The 18,887-nt window shown below is 40.4% G+C and overlaps 1 protein-coding gene across 2 annotated transcripts; it reads right to left on the bottom strand.

The window, feature by feature from the left end:
- Positions 1-120: 120 nt before the first annotated feature.
- LOC117804671 (fibulin-1-like) lies at positions 121-17,982 on the bottom strand. Of its 2 annotated transcripts, XM_034672971.1 has the most exons (17): positions 17,674-17,979; positions 17,339-17,447; positions 16,472-16,607; positions 16,191-16,344; positions 13,403-13,471; positions 13,188-13,277; positions 12,573-12,710; positions 11,936-12,073; positions 11,712-11,855; positions 11,472-11,594; positions 11,250-11,375; positions 9,385-9,504; positions 9,146-9,277; positions 8,892-9,015; positions 3,309-3,445; positions 2,131-2,271; positions 121-1,998 (listed from the first exon to the last, which is right to left on the bottom strand). In XM_034672971.1, the coding sequence occupies exons 1-17, from the start codon at positions 17,726-17,728 to the stop codon at positions 1,859-1,861; spliced, it is 2,076 nt and encodes a 691-aa protein (XP_034528862.1). In that variant the 5' UTR covers positions 17,729-17,979; the 3' UTR covers positions 121-1,858. The 2 variants fall into 2 exon arrangements, with proteins under 2 accessions (XP_034528862.1, XP_034528863.1); XM_034672972.1 differs by lacking the exons at positions 121-1,998; positions 2,131-2,271; positions 3,309-3,445 and adding an exon at positions 6,947-7,778 and having other exon boundaries at positions 17,674-17,982.
- Between the last annotated feature and the right edge of the window lie 905 nt (positions 17,983-18,887).

Genomic DNA, 18,887 nt, shown 5'->3' with positions numbered 1-18,887 from the left:
CTGCTGTGGTAGAACATCCAGCTCATTTCTGTTAAATCATGTACACAATTAACCACATACGTTATCCTCAGATGGACCTATAGTCTGATGATGCAGATCACAATCACTGTTGAAAGAAAGTCAATACATGTAGTATTTTATTATCAAATGAAGCATATTACAGCTGGTCTGTCAAAATCAATGTAAAGGAGCAAGTATCAAAAAGTTCAACAAGTCAACCAATGGTAAAAATGAAATATGGCACTCGTTATAACAAACATTATTCAAAGTTAATACAGTAGACAGTGGTTAAGGGTATAAAACCACTTTGTTTTTATAATACTTGATTTTTTTCAGCTCTTATAAAGTGACAAAAGAGAATTTTTTGTGTTATGAAAACTATTTTTTGGATCAGATACAAGCGGCAACCTCCGGTCTAAAAAAATGAGTCCAATGCAGAAGTGTTAAAAACTGCAGTTCATCCAGGATCCGCTTGAGGCTGGCTCCAGAAGTACCAGAAACCACATACACACCAATTAAAAAAAGCCGATCTTTACAGCAGAAATAAACACGTTACAGCCTGGTACAAAAAACGTGTGTAGTCTGGATAGCTCATTTCTCGATTGGCACACACTGTACGAGGGGTGAATTTTTTTCAAATGCTGTAATTTCAAAGATATTGAGATTACGAGTCTTCCAATGAGAGGCACAGCTGACTTGACTGACAGGCGGGAACACTGTAGCTGTTGGCTCGGAGGCTCAAAGCCCGCCTCCTTACGTCACAATTGCTCGACAGCAGCAATATGACTGCTTTCAACGATTGGCCTCAAAACAGCTCTTCAGAAACAGATTGGTGACGTCACGGATACTACGTCCATATTTTATACAGTCTATGATCAGATACAACATTCTCCTTAGCCACATATGAAGTTAGCATTAACCAGCAATTAGCAAACTTACTAACATGGTAAACTAAGATGTTAACTGGATGAACATGTCTTTATACTGCATCTCTTAGTGGACAACATACTAGCTTAACAGTTGCATGTAAGTTATTCCAATCTTTTTAGCATACAAGCCTTAGCAAAAAGCAAAACCCTCTGTAAGGGTTAAGACTTATGACTTTTTCATTTGACACTGCCTTCCTATCTTAGCTTATCTTAACTCACTTTAAATGCACATTTTAAATTTACTTCCAATAAATATTTCTAATAATCCTTTTCTTTTCTGCTTTATTGTATCTGTCATTTTAATTGTGCTCTTTTATGCTTGTCTGAATGTTTCCAATGCTTTTAATGTTTTAATGTAAAGCACATTGAGTTGCCCTCGTGTATGAAATGCGCTATACCAATAAAGTTGCCTTGCCTTGTAAAAGCCCCAAAGATCTGCTTGCAAGCTAATCAAAGCAATAGGCAATTAGCCCGGTATGTTTTGATTGCATGTTTTGCTCTATTGGTCAATACTGCAGTGAAATAGCAAGAGCTGTCAGAACCTAAAGCATGAACAAGTTGCAACGCGCCCTCCTCAAACATTTCGGTACATCTAACAGTAGAAAATCGACACAATCCAGTGATTTATTATATAGTAATCTATCTTGCATGACACAGCATTGCTTTTGAGGTGTTTTACAGTGTTTTGCAACAGAGGTGGCACTAGACGGCAGAACCTGTGGCCAATCAACTTGAGGCACTTTGTCGCACTTACTAAGGTTTTGCCGTCCAGTCTAAATTCTTGCTTGTGTTGTACGTCGCCTAGGACAAAAGCGTCCGCTAAATGAAATTGTAGAATTGTAAAATTGTAGAAATGTAGGTGTGGAGCCTCCTCCATATATTACTTGTTGTATTGTTGATGTTGTTTTGTATTCACCTCTTAGCTCAGCTCAGAACCAAAACTCAGAAATGAAGACGTTGATGATGACGACATTGCGATGGGATATGACTCCTGACTTGACATAGTTCATGGCCACCTCCATTACAAGGTTCCTGGGGCCAACGATAGGTTTTACCTGCCGAACCACACCTGATGGATGACACAGATTGTGACGATTGAGTGAAATTCAGTTTGAGGAAAGATAAATGTAAATTTAATAAGCATATATACTATTGGGTGAGAATGAACTGCCTTGTTTTGTGTTAAACTCTCTCCTCTTACCCATGATCATGCCTTGGTGGGAGCTCTTCTGCACATCGAAAGAGAACTGAGGATCTGCAGCCAGGATATCGAAGAAAACATCAGTGGCATCGGGTAGAGGAGCAGGGTTAGCCACTGCAACTGTCCGCAGGAAAACTATTTCTGTTGGAAAAATTGGTTAGAAGTTTGTATTAGTTCGATAACAGCAAACCCCAAAGTGCACTTGGGTCTTGACCACATATACATGGCATGGTTAAAATATCTGTTTGTGGGGGGAAAAGTAACAGAAGCTTATGAACTGTGGCAGTTTGGTAAGTGGTTGTACTCCAATGAGACTGTAACTAATTTGCCAACACACACTGAGTTAACTTTAGACCAAGATCAAATTCCTTAGGGTCATTTTCAGATGAACTGCTGCCATCTTATAGTGACCTATGCTGCAGCCAGTCACCAGGGGGAGCATTGCGTGTTTTGGCTTCCCTTCAGAGAGTGGTTGTGTCATCCATCATTTTATAGTCTATTGTTATAGGCGTTTTTCGACCGCAGGAACTTCACCCCGGAACTACATTTGTTTCGACTGGAGGAACCAGGGTCTAAATTTAGTTCAGGGGTAGTTCATCTCCCCCTGAAAGCCCCTGCTTGGGGGGGTAGTACTTTTCAAAGGTCCTGGGACTTTCAGCTGAACGTAACAGTGTTTGTGGAGTTTACAGAGTTGTTGAAACACAGAGGGAGTTCCTGGGAATGAATACTAGTTTAGTTTTTTTATTAAGATTTCAAATTGTTATTCAATATAATTTTTTTTCTCCATACGTCACTGGCCTGATTTGCACAATCTACCTGGGACTTGAGCCCGCGGTCGAAATGCAAACAACAATGGGGGCAGAGGAACCTTTTAGTTCAGGGTAAAGTAGTTCTGGGGGACTAAAAGACCCCACAACTCTTGGTGGAAATTGCACCTTATGGCTGATAAAAAGCATTTTTTCCAAACTGAGGAATACAGGAAATAATAAAACAAATGTGGAACTAAAAAAAATAAGGCAAAAAATTGAAATTACAACAAAACATTCACAACTGCCTCAAAGAAACAGACATGCACTATCAAATTAAAGGGGACCAGTGTGTGTGGCCTTTATGGATGATGGATGGAATGGATCTAAAATGTATTTTCAAGGACATGCCTTACTTCCACTTTGCCTTACCCTCTGGCTCAGTGAAGTCTCTGAAGGTTGGCAGTGACAGGCTGGTGTGGGTGATGAGGTGGATGGGGTCTAGGTTGCAGCCGATGTCGTTGAGCTGGCAGGCCTTAATACAACGCACACTGACAGAAGCATCTTGTCTGGATTTGAAAGATAATGGAAAGAATATAAGGAAAATGAAATACATACATATATGCACAAAGAAAAAATGAATACAAACCATCTAATGGCAAAGTGTGAATTTCCCATAATTTTAACCCACACATGTGAAGTATCTAATATAAAATAAGTATCTGACATAAAATAAGTCAAGGAGAACTCTATGCTGTCTCAGACTCTCAAGGACATTTAGATTGAGACCCCCTTCCTGTTTTGTGACTTGCAGGGATAAGTTTTGCGACCCTTAAGCCAGCAGAGCCAAGGAGAGTACAATTAAAGGCTAGATGTTAAGATAAGTTTGTGCTCTGCAGTAGGCTATGTCAACGGCTCGCAGACCTATAAGAGGTGCTGGTAAACTGCAAACAGAAAGACACAGATTGACACGCTGTCTTCCAGGCATTCTGTGGTGCTTGTCCGATACTGGTATTGTTTTCTTGTAATAAATGCATTACTAAACAAGCAAGCCAGTGTCACAAAGATGCCTTCAGCATCTACACATCACGGGCGGTCAAGATACAACACATGTACGATGGTATTTATGAGAAAGACAGACAAAAAAACAGAGAAAGCTGGCAGCACCTGAATAGCCCCATAGACTTCCATGGTTGACTAAGAGACTGGTAACTTTTAAAAAAACTTTGAATCCTCATGTTTATGAGGTTAACCAACTTGAAGACAGTAGCGTTTTCAGACATAACCTCAAAAATTGCAAATGGAGCAGAGCCATGTAATTAGCAGCAAGCAGGTGAGTCCAAGTTGTCAGCTAACATGAAGCCAAAACCACCGGAATGATTGTGCGGTGTTCCACATTAATAAAATGCCACTTGGGAAAAATGGGCTGGTAGAAAACCACAAGAGGGCATATATAAAGACCCTTGATGTGATCCTTACATGCAAGACTAAAGACAAAGTTCACAATATTGACAGAATCTGCAACAGAATCAAACTGACTGTACCGCTTAAGAGCAAAAAAAATCAAATAACTGCTGATGTTTAATTACAATTTTTATAATAATAACCAGCAAATATTTACAGAAGCAGGTGGTTATGAAATATAAGGGTTTAAGTGAATAAAACGTGAGATGCAGTAAATTATATCTTTGCATTTTAATTCATCTCTGCATGCATTAAACCCCAAAAACCACCACTGGAAAGTGTGTAAAGCTGCGTTCGCCAAGCTGACCAACACTGCTACAAGCATTTTGATATTATTTTCAGCAAATTAACTGATAACCACCCAATACCAACACTAAAGCACAATCCATCTTATGTGCCGTAATGCTGCTCCACCACTAATTGAGCCCCATGCTGGCCGCACACCAGGTGCCCATAAATAAATTCAGCGCTCATTTTTCTTACTGTCTGCTGAAGCAAAGCCTGTTTGATCTTACGTCGAGGCCGCTTGGAGCAGATCATCGGAAAAATTTATCTCAACATTAGAAATGACCACAGCGAAGGAAGCACAAGAATAGTGGCAGGGGCCACTGAAAAGGAAGAAACCAGAAGGACTGAAAATACATTTTTATCTGTCAGTATTTTATTCCAAACACAGAGAAAGTACACACAGAGAGAGGCTGCAGGACAGACGAGGGAAAGTGAGCTGCCATCGGTGCAAATTAATGAACAACCCTGTCAGAGTTAAAAAAGATACTCAACAGATGATTAGCTCCATCTAGTGGTATCACGGAGGGTTTCTCAATATAATTCACTGCTACATCCTATGATATAAAAATCATCAGCCATCCACGGACCATACCGACCTGTAATCAGGGGCGTCACCAGGAATTCTGGGCCCCCTGAAAAGATATCTCAGTGGGCCCCATCACCACAGCCAACCCTACAAAATATAACATTGCTGCTATAATACTGGATTATTTGCATTAAACAAAAATATATGATTAACTATCCTGGTTAACTGACTCAAATCTAAGCTACATATCAATATGTATATATATATATATATATATATATATATATATATATATATATATACTACAATTTCTCGAAATGTAACTGCACAATATTGACCTTCAGACTGTCCACCTCTTTGAACAAGATTATTTGAATCCAAGTGACTTGTTGAATAACAACAAGGGGGCACTATTTGGTATAATCTAACCTCATGAAGTCAAATAAAACTCTAAAAACCTACAGTTTACTTTCAATGAGATTCAGCCACACTTGATGCTATGAAAATATGATAATTCCACACTTTAGGCATGAGACGCACATCTCACGAAGCAGATAAATCTAGTCGACAGGAGGAGACTCCCCTTTTTTCCCGAAAGGAATTCTGATTGTTTATTTATTTATTCAGACAATTTTAATTATCTTATTGCAGTTATAACAAAACAAAAGAAAAGCGTATTAGAAAACACATTTTATTTCAGGCCCATTAAGGGCCCCCCTCCCCATTTGGGCCCTAGGTAGTCAGTCCCATTTTCCCCCCACTATGACGCCCCTGCCTGTAAGACATCTCGAGACCCTGTTACATGCAGGCCACAATTTGCAATTGTAATAATGTTGCCTTTTTGCGCTTGTAAATGAATTAATTAACAAATTAAACACAATCCAAGTAACTGGGATGTTTTTGAGAAGGCATTATGCTTCTTTTTTAAAGAATATTAAAAAACTATCATTATCACTTTAGTGTTTTTATGTAAAATAAAAGAACTACAGAAGCTAGTTAGCTCAATTAGTTAGCAATTACTGAACAGCTAGCTTAAACTTCACTCCACCAAAAGGGGGTTAAATTAGCTGCCATATCATCTTCTAAATCTCATTAACTTCTTCTCTTTTTTTTCAAAAGTTGTGTGTTTAACAAGTTTGGTTAGGCACAGTGACTTCCAAAAGCAGCCACTGTATTCAAGTGATTTTGTTAAGCCAAGCTGACAAACTGCTGGTTGTAGCAAGTGGTATCAATCTTTCATTTAATCTTGTAAGAACTCAGTATAATACTCTGTTTCTTAAATGTTGAGCTATTATTTCAACTTTTGATTACACTGTATTACATATTGAACTTTCACTTCAGGCTTTCACTTAGTTTAAAATCAATTATTAAGATAGCTACATTTAAAGCAAAAGATGCACAATGATATAGAGCAGGAGTTCCCAAACTTTTTGGCCAGTGACCCCCAAAATATAGATGCCAAAGACTTGGGACCCCCACTGTCCCTCAAAGTGATGTAATGTGGCTTCATTTAGCTGGTATGCAGAAAATGATTCTACCTATATGAGCATGTGTCTGTGTTTCCTGAGCCATTATGAATTAATCTTCTGCTACTGATGCTTTTGATAATTAACTGTTCACTAACCCTAAACTTAGAAGTCATCTGACAAAAAGAAAGGCAGAAAACTCACTACATTTTCTATTTTCAAGGTTTTATTTCAAATTTAGCTACTATTTTTATCCACATTTTTTACTTTAATGGGTAAAATGTACTATTTTTATATAACTTAAAAAAAAACATTCTGGAGGACATCTCACGACCCTCCATTTGTGTTTCACGACCCCCCAGGGGGTCCTGACCCACACTTTGGGAACCCCTGATATAGAGCATACCTCTGTTTGGGTGTTTTGGACTGATATGTTGAGCTGAGGTACCTTATAAAGAAGGAAATTTAATAGACAACGGTTTAAAAAAACTGTTACGGTGAAATTACATATTTTTTTAACTCAAAATCACCACAAAGTTTGTTGTAGCCTCATTTTTGCTTTGGGATATTTTGAAGTTTTTCCTCTCAACAAGAATGATGAATCCCTTTCTCATCCTTGTCTGAATGGAGAGCTGAATCTCTGAGTATTACCGAAAGGATAGTGGGAATCTAAAACCACAAATACAATCGGCAGTAAGTAGCTAACATAAGTTCGGAAACCTTTTTGAAATCGCTCAAACTTTTTCTTTGAATTTCCCAGACTTCTAAAACGGAAATGTCCTTGAGGGCCTTATGATCTGCTCAGGTGTGACAAACACAGCAATCTTGGCCATGTACAGATGTGGCGTCCCGTAGCGAATCAGCCTCATCTCCACAGTCAGAAAGAAGTCCCGGGGCTGGGTTAAAGGACGGTGCAGTGAAATCTCCCCTCCATGAGTCTGCTGCTGCTGTACCATGAAGTATCCCTCTTCATCTCCAGAGACTATGCTGAGCAGCATTTTGTCTCCAGGCACGGAATTTGAGGGTCCCAGCCGGAAAACATTAGCAGGGACGGGAGTGTTGATAGGGAAGCTGATGTTGTAGAAGGAGATTCTCAGTGGGAGCAAAAAACACGACGCAGGATCCCGCGTTAACTCGCAAGTTACGCGCTCGCAACGGCTGCAAAGGAAAAAACAGATACTCACAGGAAGAAGGCGAACAAATTAAAAGAACTGGCTGGAGAGTGAGAGGAAGGAGAGTGAAAAAATGAAGTGGGGTAGATATGTGAAAGGAGCTCATGATCTACAGTTGTAAAAAATCGCAGGCTCTCCAGGAAGTGAAGCCACAAAAATCCACAAAACAGAAGGTCAAATAAGAAAAAGAGTTTACATTAAAGGTGACATACTGTGCTCTTTTTCATCAAAATATAGTGGTCTAAGAGGTCCCCAAAACATGTCTTTAAAGTTTATTGCTCAAAAACACTTTGAAATCAGATTTTTGCCCCCACAGGAAGTGGATGTGGCCTCAGCTCTCCAGCACGTTGATCTAATGTTTACATGTTGGCTGAATATACACGGCTGCTCACAGACCCACGTTACTTCAACCCTCTGAATTTGATCCAGAATTTGGTCCTGACGGAGAGGCGCCCGCAGCAGGACCTTTCTGAACGATTGGTCACAGATTTTGTGTTTCTTGTTGTTTTATTTGTCAGTATGTCGACGTGTGTGTTTGTACACAGCTACGACATGTAGCTATGTGGCTATGCTAACTAGCGCTAGCACTTTCAAAAATCATCCACTAGATCTTCAAATCTGCAGACGTGGGGAGTAAAACCGACCTTTGTGTTTATTAAGACAGCCAACAACTAGCATGCCTCCCTCCTAAGCTTGTTAGCACACACGTGTGCAGGTAATGAAAAACGGAGGAGTTGAGTTGTATTTTATACAGTCTATGGGCTGAACAAGCTCTGAGCTCTGACTTCTGTTACACAGATGGCGTTCTGACGTAAAAAAAACACTGAAAACTGAAACGGCTTGTTTCAGCACACATTTACAGAAAGGTGGCGAAATCAGAACAGGGGCAGAATGGATTTTTTTCATTTTCGGGGGGTTTGTAGACATGCCAGGGACACATATTTCAGGTAGAGAACCATTAAAAAGTCGATTTTGCATGATATGTCACCTTTAAGGAAGAGGCAGGGACAGATTTGAAATATTAAACAACAGATAAGAAAGACACATCACGTTCAGCTGTAGAAAAACAACTCATAGCCAAGTAACCATCAGCTCTTACCCCCTTGATGCTTGCCGGAAGTTTGCAGGGCATGTATAGGACAGACAGCGAAAACCTCCCTGGATGTTGAAGCAGGTTTCAGAGACAGAACAGGTATGGCTCCCAGCTGCACATTCATCAATGTCTAAAAAAAATGTAGGGACAAATTAAGGTTGAGTAGATAATAGTAAAAATAGCACACCAACAAGTTATAAATCAGTCACTACATGTATAGGGAAGGGCAGAAAAGCAACGACCAAAATGTGTTCACTGACCTTGGCATGTGCGTCCATTGGAGGCTAGAGTGTATCCCGTTGGAGGGCAGGTACAATAAAAACTTCCTGGAGCATTCGCACAGCGGAACGAGCACACATGACCTCCAGTCGGCAGAGCACACTCATCAATATCTGAAACAGCAGAAAGGAACAGTGAGCCCTTGATTTCAATGTTAACAGTGTGGATTTTAATTGTGTTGATTTCCTGTTTGATTATATCGTCAGCCTTCGTGAAGTACCTTCACACGTTATACCATCGAAGTCACTCAGCTGGTAACCACGTCGACAGTAGCACTGGTAGGAGCCGTAGACGTTGGCACATTCCTGGCTGCAAGGGTTTGCGTCACACTCGTTGACATCTTCGAAACATAAAAAAAAATTTGTGTTTTACACTTTTAACCTAGACTGGAAAAGAAGACGGAAACAATGTATCTCCGAGTGCACAGCTCCTCAAAAGTGAAGCCAAAACATTAGGAGCTCCACCTACTGACTGGCTCCTCCTCCCCCTCCATGGTAACAGATGAGAAAGGGGTCAAACTTCAAAATGAAAATACACTTCAAATATGTTTCCTCAAACATGCCTTGTGTCATAATTAGCTTTTATCAAACTATATTGAGTATCTTTTTCTTTCCCAAGAAGTTTAGCTTCATTTAGTTATTCATAAAGTGTCACTGAGCTTTTCATAACCTTTTTTCAACAACACATTAACAATATTTCAAAAACTGCTTTCTTCCACCTCAAAAACATCGCCCGTCTCCGCCCCTCCCTTTCTTTCATTTCATCTGAAACTCTCATCCACGCCTTCATCACCTCAAGAATAGATTATTGCAATAGCATCCTCTACGGTTCACCCAACACCCTCCTCAACAAATTAAAATACAAACAAAACTCAGCTGCACGCCTCCTCACTCACTCCCACTCCAGAAACCACATCACCCCAGTCCTCCAGAACCTCCATTGGCTTCCCATCACCTCCAGAATACAGTACAAGATCCCTCCTCATCACCTACAAAGCCCTCCATAACCTAGCTCCCTCCTACCTCACCGACCTTCTGCAGCCATACAATCCCTCCCACAATCTCCGCTCCACCAACGCCAACCTCCTCACCCCTCTCACCAAACCCAAGCACCGAACCTGGGGGGACAGGGCCTTCTCTGTCGCTGCCCCCAACCTCTGGAACTCTCTCCCCCAACACCTCAGATTGTCTCCCTCACTCACCAAATTCAAATCCGGAATCAAAACCCACCTATTTAGAAAGGCTTTTAAACTATGATTGATTGATTTTTGTTTGTTTTGTTTTATTTTGTTTTGTTGCTTTGCTTTCCATTTCTTTTTTGCACTGTTTCTCTTTGCTTTTCTATTGTATAATTTATTTTCTTGTAAAGTGTCTTAGAGAAACTTTTAAAGCGCTTTTATAAATAAAATGTATTATTATTATTATTATTGTTATTCTTATTATTATTGAGGGTCAAAACAACACAAGAAGCTACTACGCTGTAGACTGTGCCAACCTGAGAGATCTTTCCCATTCATTGCAATAACTGGGCTACATTTTCATGCAGCAGTAGGAGGCCGAGATGCATTGCCCATGTTAAAATAAGATATACTGTAAACCAGTGGTTCCCAAAGTTTGGGTCAGATCCCCTGATGGGTCACGAGACACAAATGGGGGGTCGTGAGATGTTTTCCAGAATGTTTTGTTCTAAAAATAGTAAATTTTACCCATTATAGTAAAAAATATTGACAAAAATAGTAGCTTAACTTGAAATAAAACCTTTAAAATAGAAAATGTAAATGCCTTTCTTTTTGCCAGATGACTCCTAAGTTTAGGGTTAGTGAACACTTAATTATCAAAAGCATCAGCAGCAGTAGGTTAATTCATAAAGGCACATGAAACACAGCTACATGCTCATATAGGTAGGGTCATTTTCTGCAGACCAGCTAAATGAAGCCACATTAAATCACTTTGAGGGACAGTGTGGGTTGTGAGTCTTTGGCATCTATATTTTGGTGGTCGCAGGCTGAAAAGTTTGGGAGCCCCTGCTGTAAACTATCCCATAAAGTATAACATAAATCTTAACTGATAATTCAAATGATTTTACCTTCACAGTTTCTGCCATCATGGGACAGTCTGAAGCCAGTGGTGCAGCTGCATATGTAGGACCCCTCAGTGTTGTCACATTTGTGGGCGCAGAGCCGCCCAGGATAGTGCCTGCACTCATTGATATCTAATGAAGACAGAGGTGCATTCAAGAGTCAGGATTTACAAAATCATAGAAAAACATTTTGAAATGTAAATAAATAGTGGTGAATTTGTGATGTACCTTCACACGTTTTGGTAAGGCTGTTGAAAGTGAAACCAATTTTGCATTCACAGCGGAACGAGCCCAGCAGGTTTACACAACCGTGGCCAACACACACGTTTCCTGTACGGCACTCATCTACATCTGTGATGTAAGGGGGAGAAATGTAATCTCTTTAGTTTGAAAAGGGAAAGTTAAAGTGAGATAAAAATCATTTTTCAGCATAAAACAGAAAGTTAGGTGTGGTGACAAAGTTTCTACCTTCACAACGTGTGCCATCCACAGTCTGATGATAGCCTCTTCCACAGGCCACTGAGTTCCTGCGACAAGTATAGGAGCCCACTGTGTTGACACAAGTCTGGCCTGGCAGGCATGGGTTGGTGTGAGCCACACACTCATTTATATCTGATAATAAAAAAAAACACATTAGGCAAAGCAGCTCGCTTTTACCTGTGGAAAGCTTTTGATTGTGATACTGAACTCACCGATACAGCTGCCGGCAGCATCCTGGATGAAACCACCTCCACACCTCTCTTTCGGGCGGCAGCGGAACGAGCCCGCTGTGTTGGTGCAAAGGAAGTCTACCCCACAGTTATGGGTCCCCAAAGCACACTCATCTATGTCTGAAAAAGGGTCAGGAGGAATACGTGTTAAATCAAAATAAACTTTACAAAAACTGTTTGTACAAGTCTACAATACTTCAAACCATAGGTCATGTATTGGATTTTTTTGTGTTACAATTTCATTTCACAAATACATAACAGCATACAGATTTTTTTCCTTCTCTTATTTCTTATAAGCCATCTTATTTCATACTTTTGTGTCATTCCTGCAGTGCTTATTTATTTATCTTTTAATATTCTATTTGTAACTTTTTTTAATGTAACAGGACAAAACAAATAAAAACAAACAGGCTCAGACATGTGAAATGAAATAAAGTAAAATTGATAATATTAAAAATAAAATGAATAAAATAAACAGATAAATAAATTAATAGAAAACACGTGAAGAAAATTTTTGTTGAAAAATTATTTTAAATGACAAAATAAACATAGAGAAGTAATAAAATAAATAGAAATACATATATATATACATATTCCTGCAGCGCTCTTATCTTGTTACCTTGACAGTGGTTGTTGTCAGTGAGCTCATACCCAGTGCCACAACCAGTCTCCCTCTGACAGCGAAAGGAGCCCTCTGTGTTGATGCAAACTTGGCCGTACACACAGTTGTGACTCGCTGTCAGACACTCATTAACATCTGAGGAGAGAGACATGCACTCAAAAGAAAGGTAGAGCGATGTATCCCATAATTAAATGCTATAGGCGGAATGATAGTTCTATTTGTTTTATAGTGAAAGAACAAACAATGCTAGCATCTCTGTGAGTCGGTATTTAGGTATGTAAGCATGCAACATATTTACAATGATAATGTTAACAGGCTTACGTTTAATGAGAACAGTGCTTTCCATTAACACCATAAATCTAGAGTTTATGCTAGCTAGAATGTTCTGTTTCACATCTGACAGAGTGGAGATACTGTAAGGAAATCTGTGCAGGAATTGGTTAAGGTAAGAAGTTGAAAGCCTTTAACATGGCACTAAGTGAAAAAAAAGCAAACCTCAAACTCTCAAGCACCTGCAGCAATGTCATTTAGAGGGTCTAGAATGAATTTATTGAATCAAGTTTCACACTTTGAGAATAGTGGTGCAGTCATGCTTTTATTAACATTACTTACCCTCACACTTCACTCCATCCTTTTGCAGTTGATACCCATCATGACAAGCACATGTACCGTTACCTACACACAACTGGGAGCAGTTGGAGTCTGAAAACGTCAGAGACAAATGAAGAGATAGACAGCAAATTATACAACAAGTGTCCTAGATCACAGATAGTGCTAAAGTCTTTCACAGCTCATGTTAAAACAGAATAGGAATAGAGATGCTGTACCTTTACAGGTACGGGATTCCTCTGTGGGCTTGGCAGTAACGTTCGCCTCAGGCTTCTTTGTTGTTGGTACTATGGAAGACAAACCCTTGTTAAAAGCAACTACTGGTATGAACCAAGACCCTGACTCGAAGAGACTCATTTCCCAACTTTTCACTTCATGTAGTGTAGTCTCTACACAACACTTAAAGGTAGCCTGGATAAAGACCTGGATCTGACGATCAATGACGAGGACTGGGAAACTTATCTCAATGATATTCACAACTGCTCTATAAATTCCAGACACCAACTTATTTAGTGTAAAGTTCTCCACAGGCTGCATTACTCTTACACCAAACTACAGTCTTTTTATCCCTCTGTCTCACCAACTTACCCAAAATGTAAGTCGGCTGAGGGAACTCTGGGTCATCTTTTCTGGCTCTGTCCCAAATGAAATCAGTTCTGGTCTGATATTTTCAAGTGTTTTTCTGACGTTTATAACTGTGACATCTCCCCTGACCCTTTAACATCGATCTTAGGTGGCACTTGATTTCTTTCCACTCTTACCCACTTACATTGGAGAACAATACAATATGGTATGGTTATTGCAAACAGAACTATTTTAACTCATTGGAAAAATGAGGATGTCCCTTCTTTTAAGACCTGGCTAGCAGAAATTACCAATCTGTTACAGATGGAAAAGATCTGACACAATGTTTCTCTCAACTCTGCAGCCTTTGACATGATGTGGCAACCATTTCTGTCTTACCTATCGAGAATTACCTAAAGTCTCTATTTACGTATAAGTGTTGGCTTTTGTGATGTAGGGGAGAACGGGGTTGGTTGTCACACTTTTTACTGTTTTGATGATTGCTCATCATCAAAACATCTTTCAATAGTCATTCCTACATTAAATTGAAGCTTACGGTGTGCTTGAAATGTGCATCCCTCTCATTTTCCAACTAATTGTGACAAAGAGGCAATTAATTATCAAAGACACTCTGACACATTGTGACAACCAACCCCATCAGGGGGATGGTTGTCACACACTATGGGGTTGGTTGTCACAATGGTATTTCAATGGGAAAAATCTTTTAAACACGGCAAGAAGGCAGAACTAAATTTGAAAGTTTAATTGCACTGACATGTGATAGGCCTGAATAACTTCATGCATTTTAACATAAAATGAACAAGGAACATGAACAGGAAACACATCTTTAGACCAGCCTATATAACAACATAAAGAACAAAACAAATAGGCCTAACAATAATGACCTACTCAACTAGGCTACATGCAGTCACTGTCTGAGTTACAGTGATGGCAAATGTAGGGTCTGCGCACTCCAACTAATTTCACCATGCATGATTTTGCCAACATTGGGGTTGGTTGTTACATGTGACAACCAACCCCAAAGAGAATGACGACCAACCCCAACTGGAATATTTTGCTAGCATCAAGGCTAACTACCATCTAACAAGTAGTTAGCTAGCTAATAAAAATCTAAACTATAGCTTTCCCCTCACACTTTGTAAGGGTAACACTTGTTTTGTTATAAACCCATCATTTAAAAGCCTAGAAGAAAAATACTGAGGAGCTGAATATTTACAATTTAACATGAAAAACACAAAAAGTCCTCTCCCCTCAAGTTCAGTTGTCTTACTCCAGAGAAGACTATGTAGGTGAGCTCTGATCCTAATTCTGGAAATGTCCATACCCCAATTTGAGAGACAGCGCCCTCTGGTGGCGAGATATAACAAGTGCGCCAACCATCCCGTAAGACAACCAACCCTGCTCTCCCCTACCTATACTTCTATAGAATTGTATAATGATGTATCTTGTTAGAGCAGGTTTTCCCTTGTCTACTTTTTATTTGTATTTATGTAGGTATGTATGTGTACTTGTCTTTCTTTGCCCACCTCTGTATTATTCCTGTAGTTGTGTTACTTGTCTATTCACTGAAAATCTATAAATAAAATATTTTAAAAGCAACTACCGGTTACATTCTCAGCCCTGTCACAAAGTACAACACTACTATCCTCTCTTGTCTTGTATTCTGCATCACTCTGGCTTTCGCTCTACATATGGACGACACTTGTTTAGTTTCTTCACATGGTGTTTGTGCAGCTTTGTGTGTTTGTCTTGCTGTTGCTATTTTTATGTTACTGTAAGCTAACACAGGAACAAAAGCTACGAGTCAAAACACCAGTTGGCCCTGAGTTACCATTTGGCAAGGTGTCTTCAGATTAGCTTTGTGAATACCCCTGCTGCAACCCCCAGTCTGTCTGTCTGTCTCTCTGGCAGCAATCTGCTCCACAGCTGTCAAACCAAGGCCATTTATTCAGCAGTTTATGGAAACATGACTGGTCTCTTTGCCCCTAGGAAAACTGTCTGTTTTGATGTGAGGTGCTCGACTCATTGAAAAACTGGCTCTTTTCACCCAAACAAACTTCAGCGGGTGTCAAGGTTCTGCTGCCAGTGCTGGTAAAATCACAGGCACCATTTACACCAATAAGTCTTATGAGTTGTAACTTATAGGTTTATAAGTATTAAGACGTCTCCAACTGAACGGCCAAAGTTGCATTGTGGGTAATTTAAGCACCAGGTTTCACAATGATTAAAAAAAAAGGTGGAATAAAAGAGTCAGTACTTTGTTTTGTTTTAATCAGAGAGCACTTAATGTGCAAACAGCAAACACACTGATTATACTGAGTGTCACAGACTCCCAGTAGTCGTTCCCTCATGATAACACACAGCATAGCTAATCAAGGCTCGAACGGACAGAAAGAGAACAAGTTTGTTTGGGTCTTTTACCTTCAGCTTTTGGTTTGGTTTCCTCTGTTGTGTTCTTGCCACAGCAAATTCTAGCCGTGTGTGCACACTGTCTCCCCAGCAACAAATTCTGAAGCTCGCAGCTCGAGCCACGGCTGGCTAGCATCAGACCAAGCGAACAGCAGTCACAGCACGCCTAATCAGGAGACAGAGAGGGTCAAAGTTTGAGAAGAAGAAGAGGAAGAATCTTATCTCAATAATCGTAACTCTCCCTATGTATTGGTTTTCAAAGATTAAAGATGATGCCGTTTAGAGAGTTTAACCTTAGATATTTTGGTTTCCCAAGGGTCTCCTTGGAAGAAGGGCCTCTCACAAGCCCCTTGTCCTCTGGCCATCGTAATGCCATTGTCACAGAGTCGGTCTGCTACTGCTGCTGTACAGCACTGCTCCTGGGTGATCCTGCATATAAACATAAGACATGTTGTACCAAGCATCTTTAAGAAGAGAAAGTGCACTGTTTTTACTCTCTGAGGAAGAGATGGATAAGAAATGAAATGTGGAGGAATGATAGCCCCTCTGAATACACAAATAAATGAATACAAGCAGCTTCTTCAACCAACGTTTGTTGATATTAAATATGATTCATTTTGCCATGGTAAAAAAAACACGTCCACCCAGTGTCTCTCTCTCAGTTTTTCCTTTGCAAACGCTCCCTCAGCTGACCTCCGTGTGTTGACCAGGTGTTCCTCTGTTCCATCAATCACCCCTCTATGTTCTTAGAGTCAAACGAGGCCCTTTAGTGTTAAAATGCTCCAGGGGGGCTCTTAACGCCTGCACTTACTATGTAGTTACTATGTAGTAAACTTCCCTGTAGCAGGATGGATGGTTGGAGATGATTTCGGGCTTGTAACCCTGAGGGTGTTTCCTGCTTTAAAAGAGAAATACCTCTGTAAGCTCCCGTCCACAGGATACACCAGTCTCCCCCTCTCTTCTTATGTGCAATATCATACATTTTGGCTTCTCTCAAGTCCATACATCCTTGGAAATATGAGGTCCCAGGAGGGTCTGGTTGTAGACACCACATATACAAGAACTTCGTCTTTGAACGTCTCTAAAGTGATCTCTCTTTGGGTCCCACTTTGAGACCCTCAAAGGGAACAAGCTGCTTTGAGAAACCAGGTGTTGCTTACCTGCAGGTCTGGAAAGAGGAGATGAGAGGGAGAATTGTACAGTCTTGTCCTCCGTGGGCCCTATCCCTCCCATCCTGACAGCACTCTTGGAGTGTAGGAGGCTGAATTTCTGCAGTTTTGGGATGATGGGATGAGTATTACAAGTAAACAGCAGTAAAAGTAAGCAGCAGTGCTCACACTGTCAGAAAAAAAGGGTGTAAAAGCAATGTTTAATATTCTACATTACCTTAAAAATTCAAAATATCCTCTAAATTGTAGAATATGAGAAGTAATGTTAACCTCGACTACTCAGAAAATGAAGGCTAGTGCGTTTTAATAATATAATAAATTCTTACCTTGTCCGTGCAGAACTCCGTATAAAGAAAACAAAAGTATGATCCACCGTGCCATCAGACGTGTCAAAGGGAGTTTCCCGACGCAAAGTTTCTAATAAAAATGAAGGTTATAAATTCTGAACAGCAGGAGAGTGAAAAAAGGACAGTGAACGACGTCTCCTCTGAAAAGCGACCCGTCAACATGGAGAACATCTCACTCACAGCAGCTGAGCGGGGACTGACATCTCACCCTGAGGCTCAGAGGTTCAGGGGGAGGAGAGGGAGGGGTGGAGGGAGCTGTGTTCCCCTGTCAGGGCTACGAGGGAATTAAAACACCACTGATGCTGGGGTTTAATGTGTTAATACTAAAGATCAGCTTGTTTCCATGGGAGAGGATATAATATACCGGGACATTATGAGAGAGTTTGTTAAATGAACAGGGGCGTGTCCAGGTTTTTTTTGACCGGGTGGCCCAACCAGGGCAGCACAGACTGTTGCAGGGGTGGCACGTAGGAAGTGTGCAAACCAAGCGTCTAGTGTTGTAGTCAAGACCACGAGACCTAGGCTGTTTCCGAAATCGCCTACTATACTAGCAGTACGTACTGATATGTCCAAAATTCAGTATGTAGTAAGTAGTATGTGAACAAGAGCAAAATCTGCAGTATGCCAGAACTCCCCGGATGTCTACTGATTCGGGAAAATATCTCAGTGTGCATCGGACCAGTCTTCCTCGCGTACTGTTTCCCATAATGCATAGCGCTCGTTCTGCTTTTTCTTTTTCCTCATTTTTTGACGGGAGGAAATCCGTTTTTGGGTGCTGTGAAAGTTATCAAATTACATATAAACCACTTCCTAACTTTTTCAATCATACATGGATGCTAAATAAGCATTTTATTTATCGGCTTCGCCGTTGTTTACTTCCGCTTTCCGAAACCGGAAATCCAGCGACGTCTGGCTCAGCATGCTGCATGACAGATCGGACAGAACAGTCATACTACATACTAAATTCAAACGCAGTATGTAGTAGGCAATACCTACTGCCTACTACATTAGTAAGTAGTATGTAGCAGGCCGTTTCGGAAACAGCCCTAGACATGTCTGACACCAGAGTGCACCAAGACCAAGACAAGACCAAGAGATTTAGGGATTGAGACCGAGTCAAGACCAAGACCGAGGCAGGGCGAGACCGAGACAAGACCATATATATCAATGAAAAATCATCATGAGAGTTAACA

Source organism: Notolabrus celidotus, chromosome 21, assembly GCF_009762535.1.
Source record: "Notolabrus celidotus isolate fNotCel1 chromosome 21, fNotCel1.pri, whole genome shotgun sequence".
Taxonomy (NCBI): Eukaryota; Metazoa; Chordata; class Actinopteri; order Labriformes; family Labridae; genus Notolabrus; species Notolabrus celidotus.
Note: the sequence above shows the minus strand (reverse complement) of the source record. Positions and strands in the feature narration are given on the sequence as shown.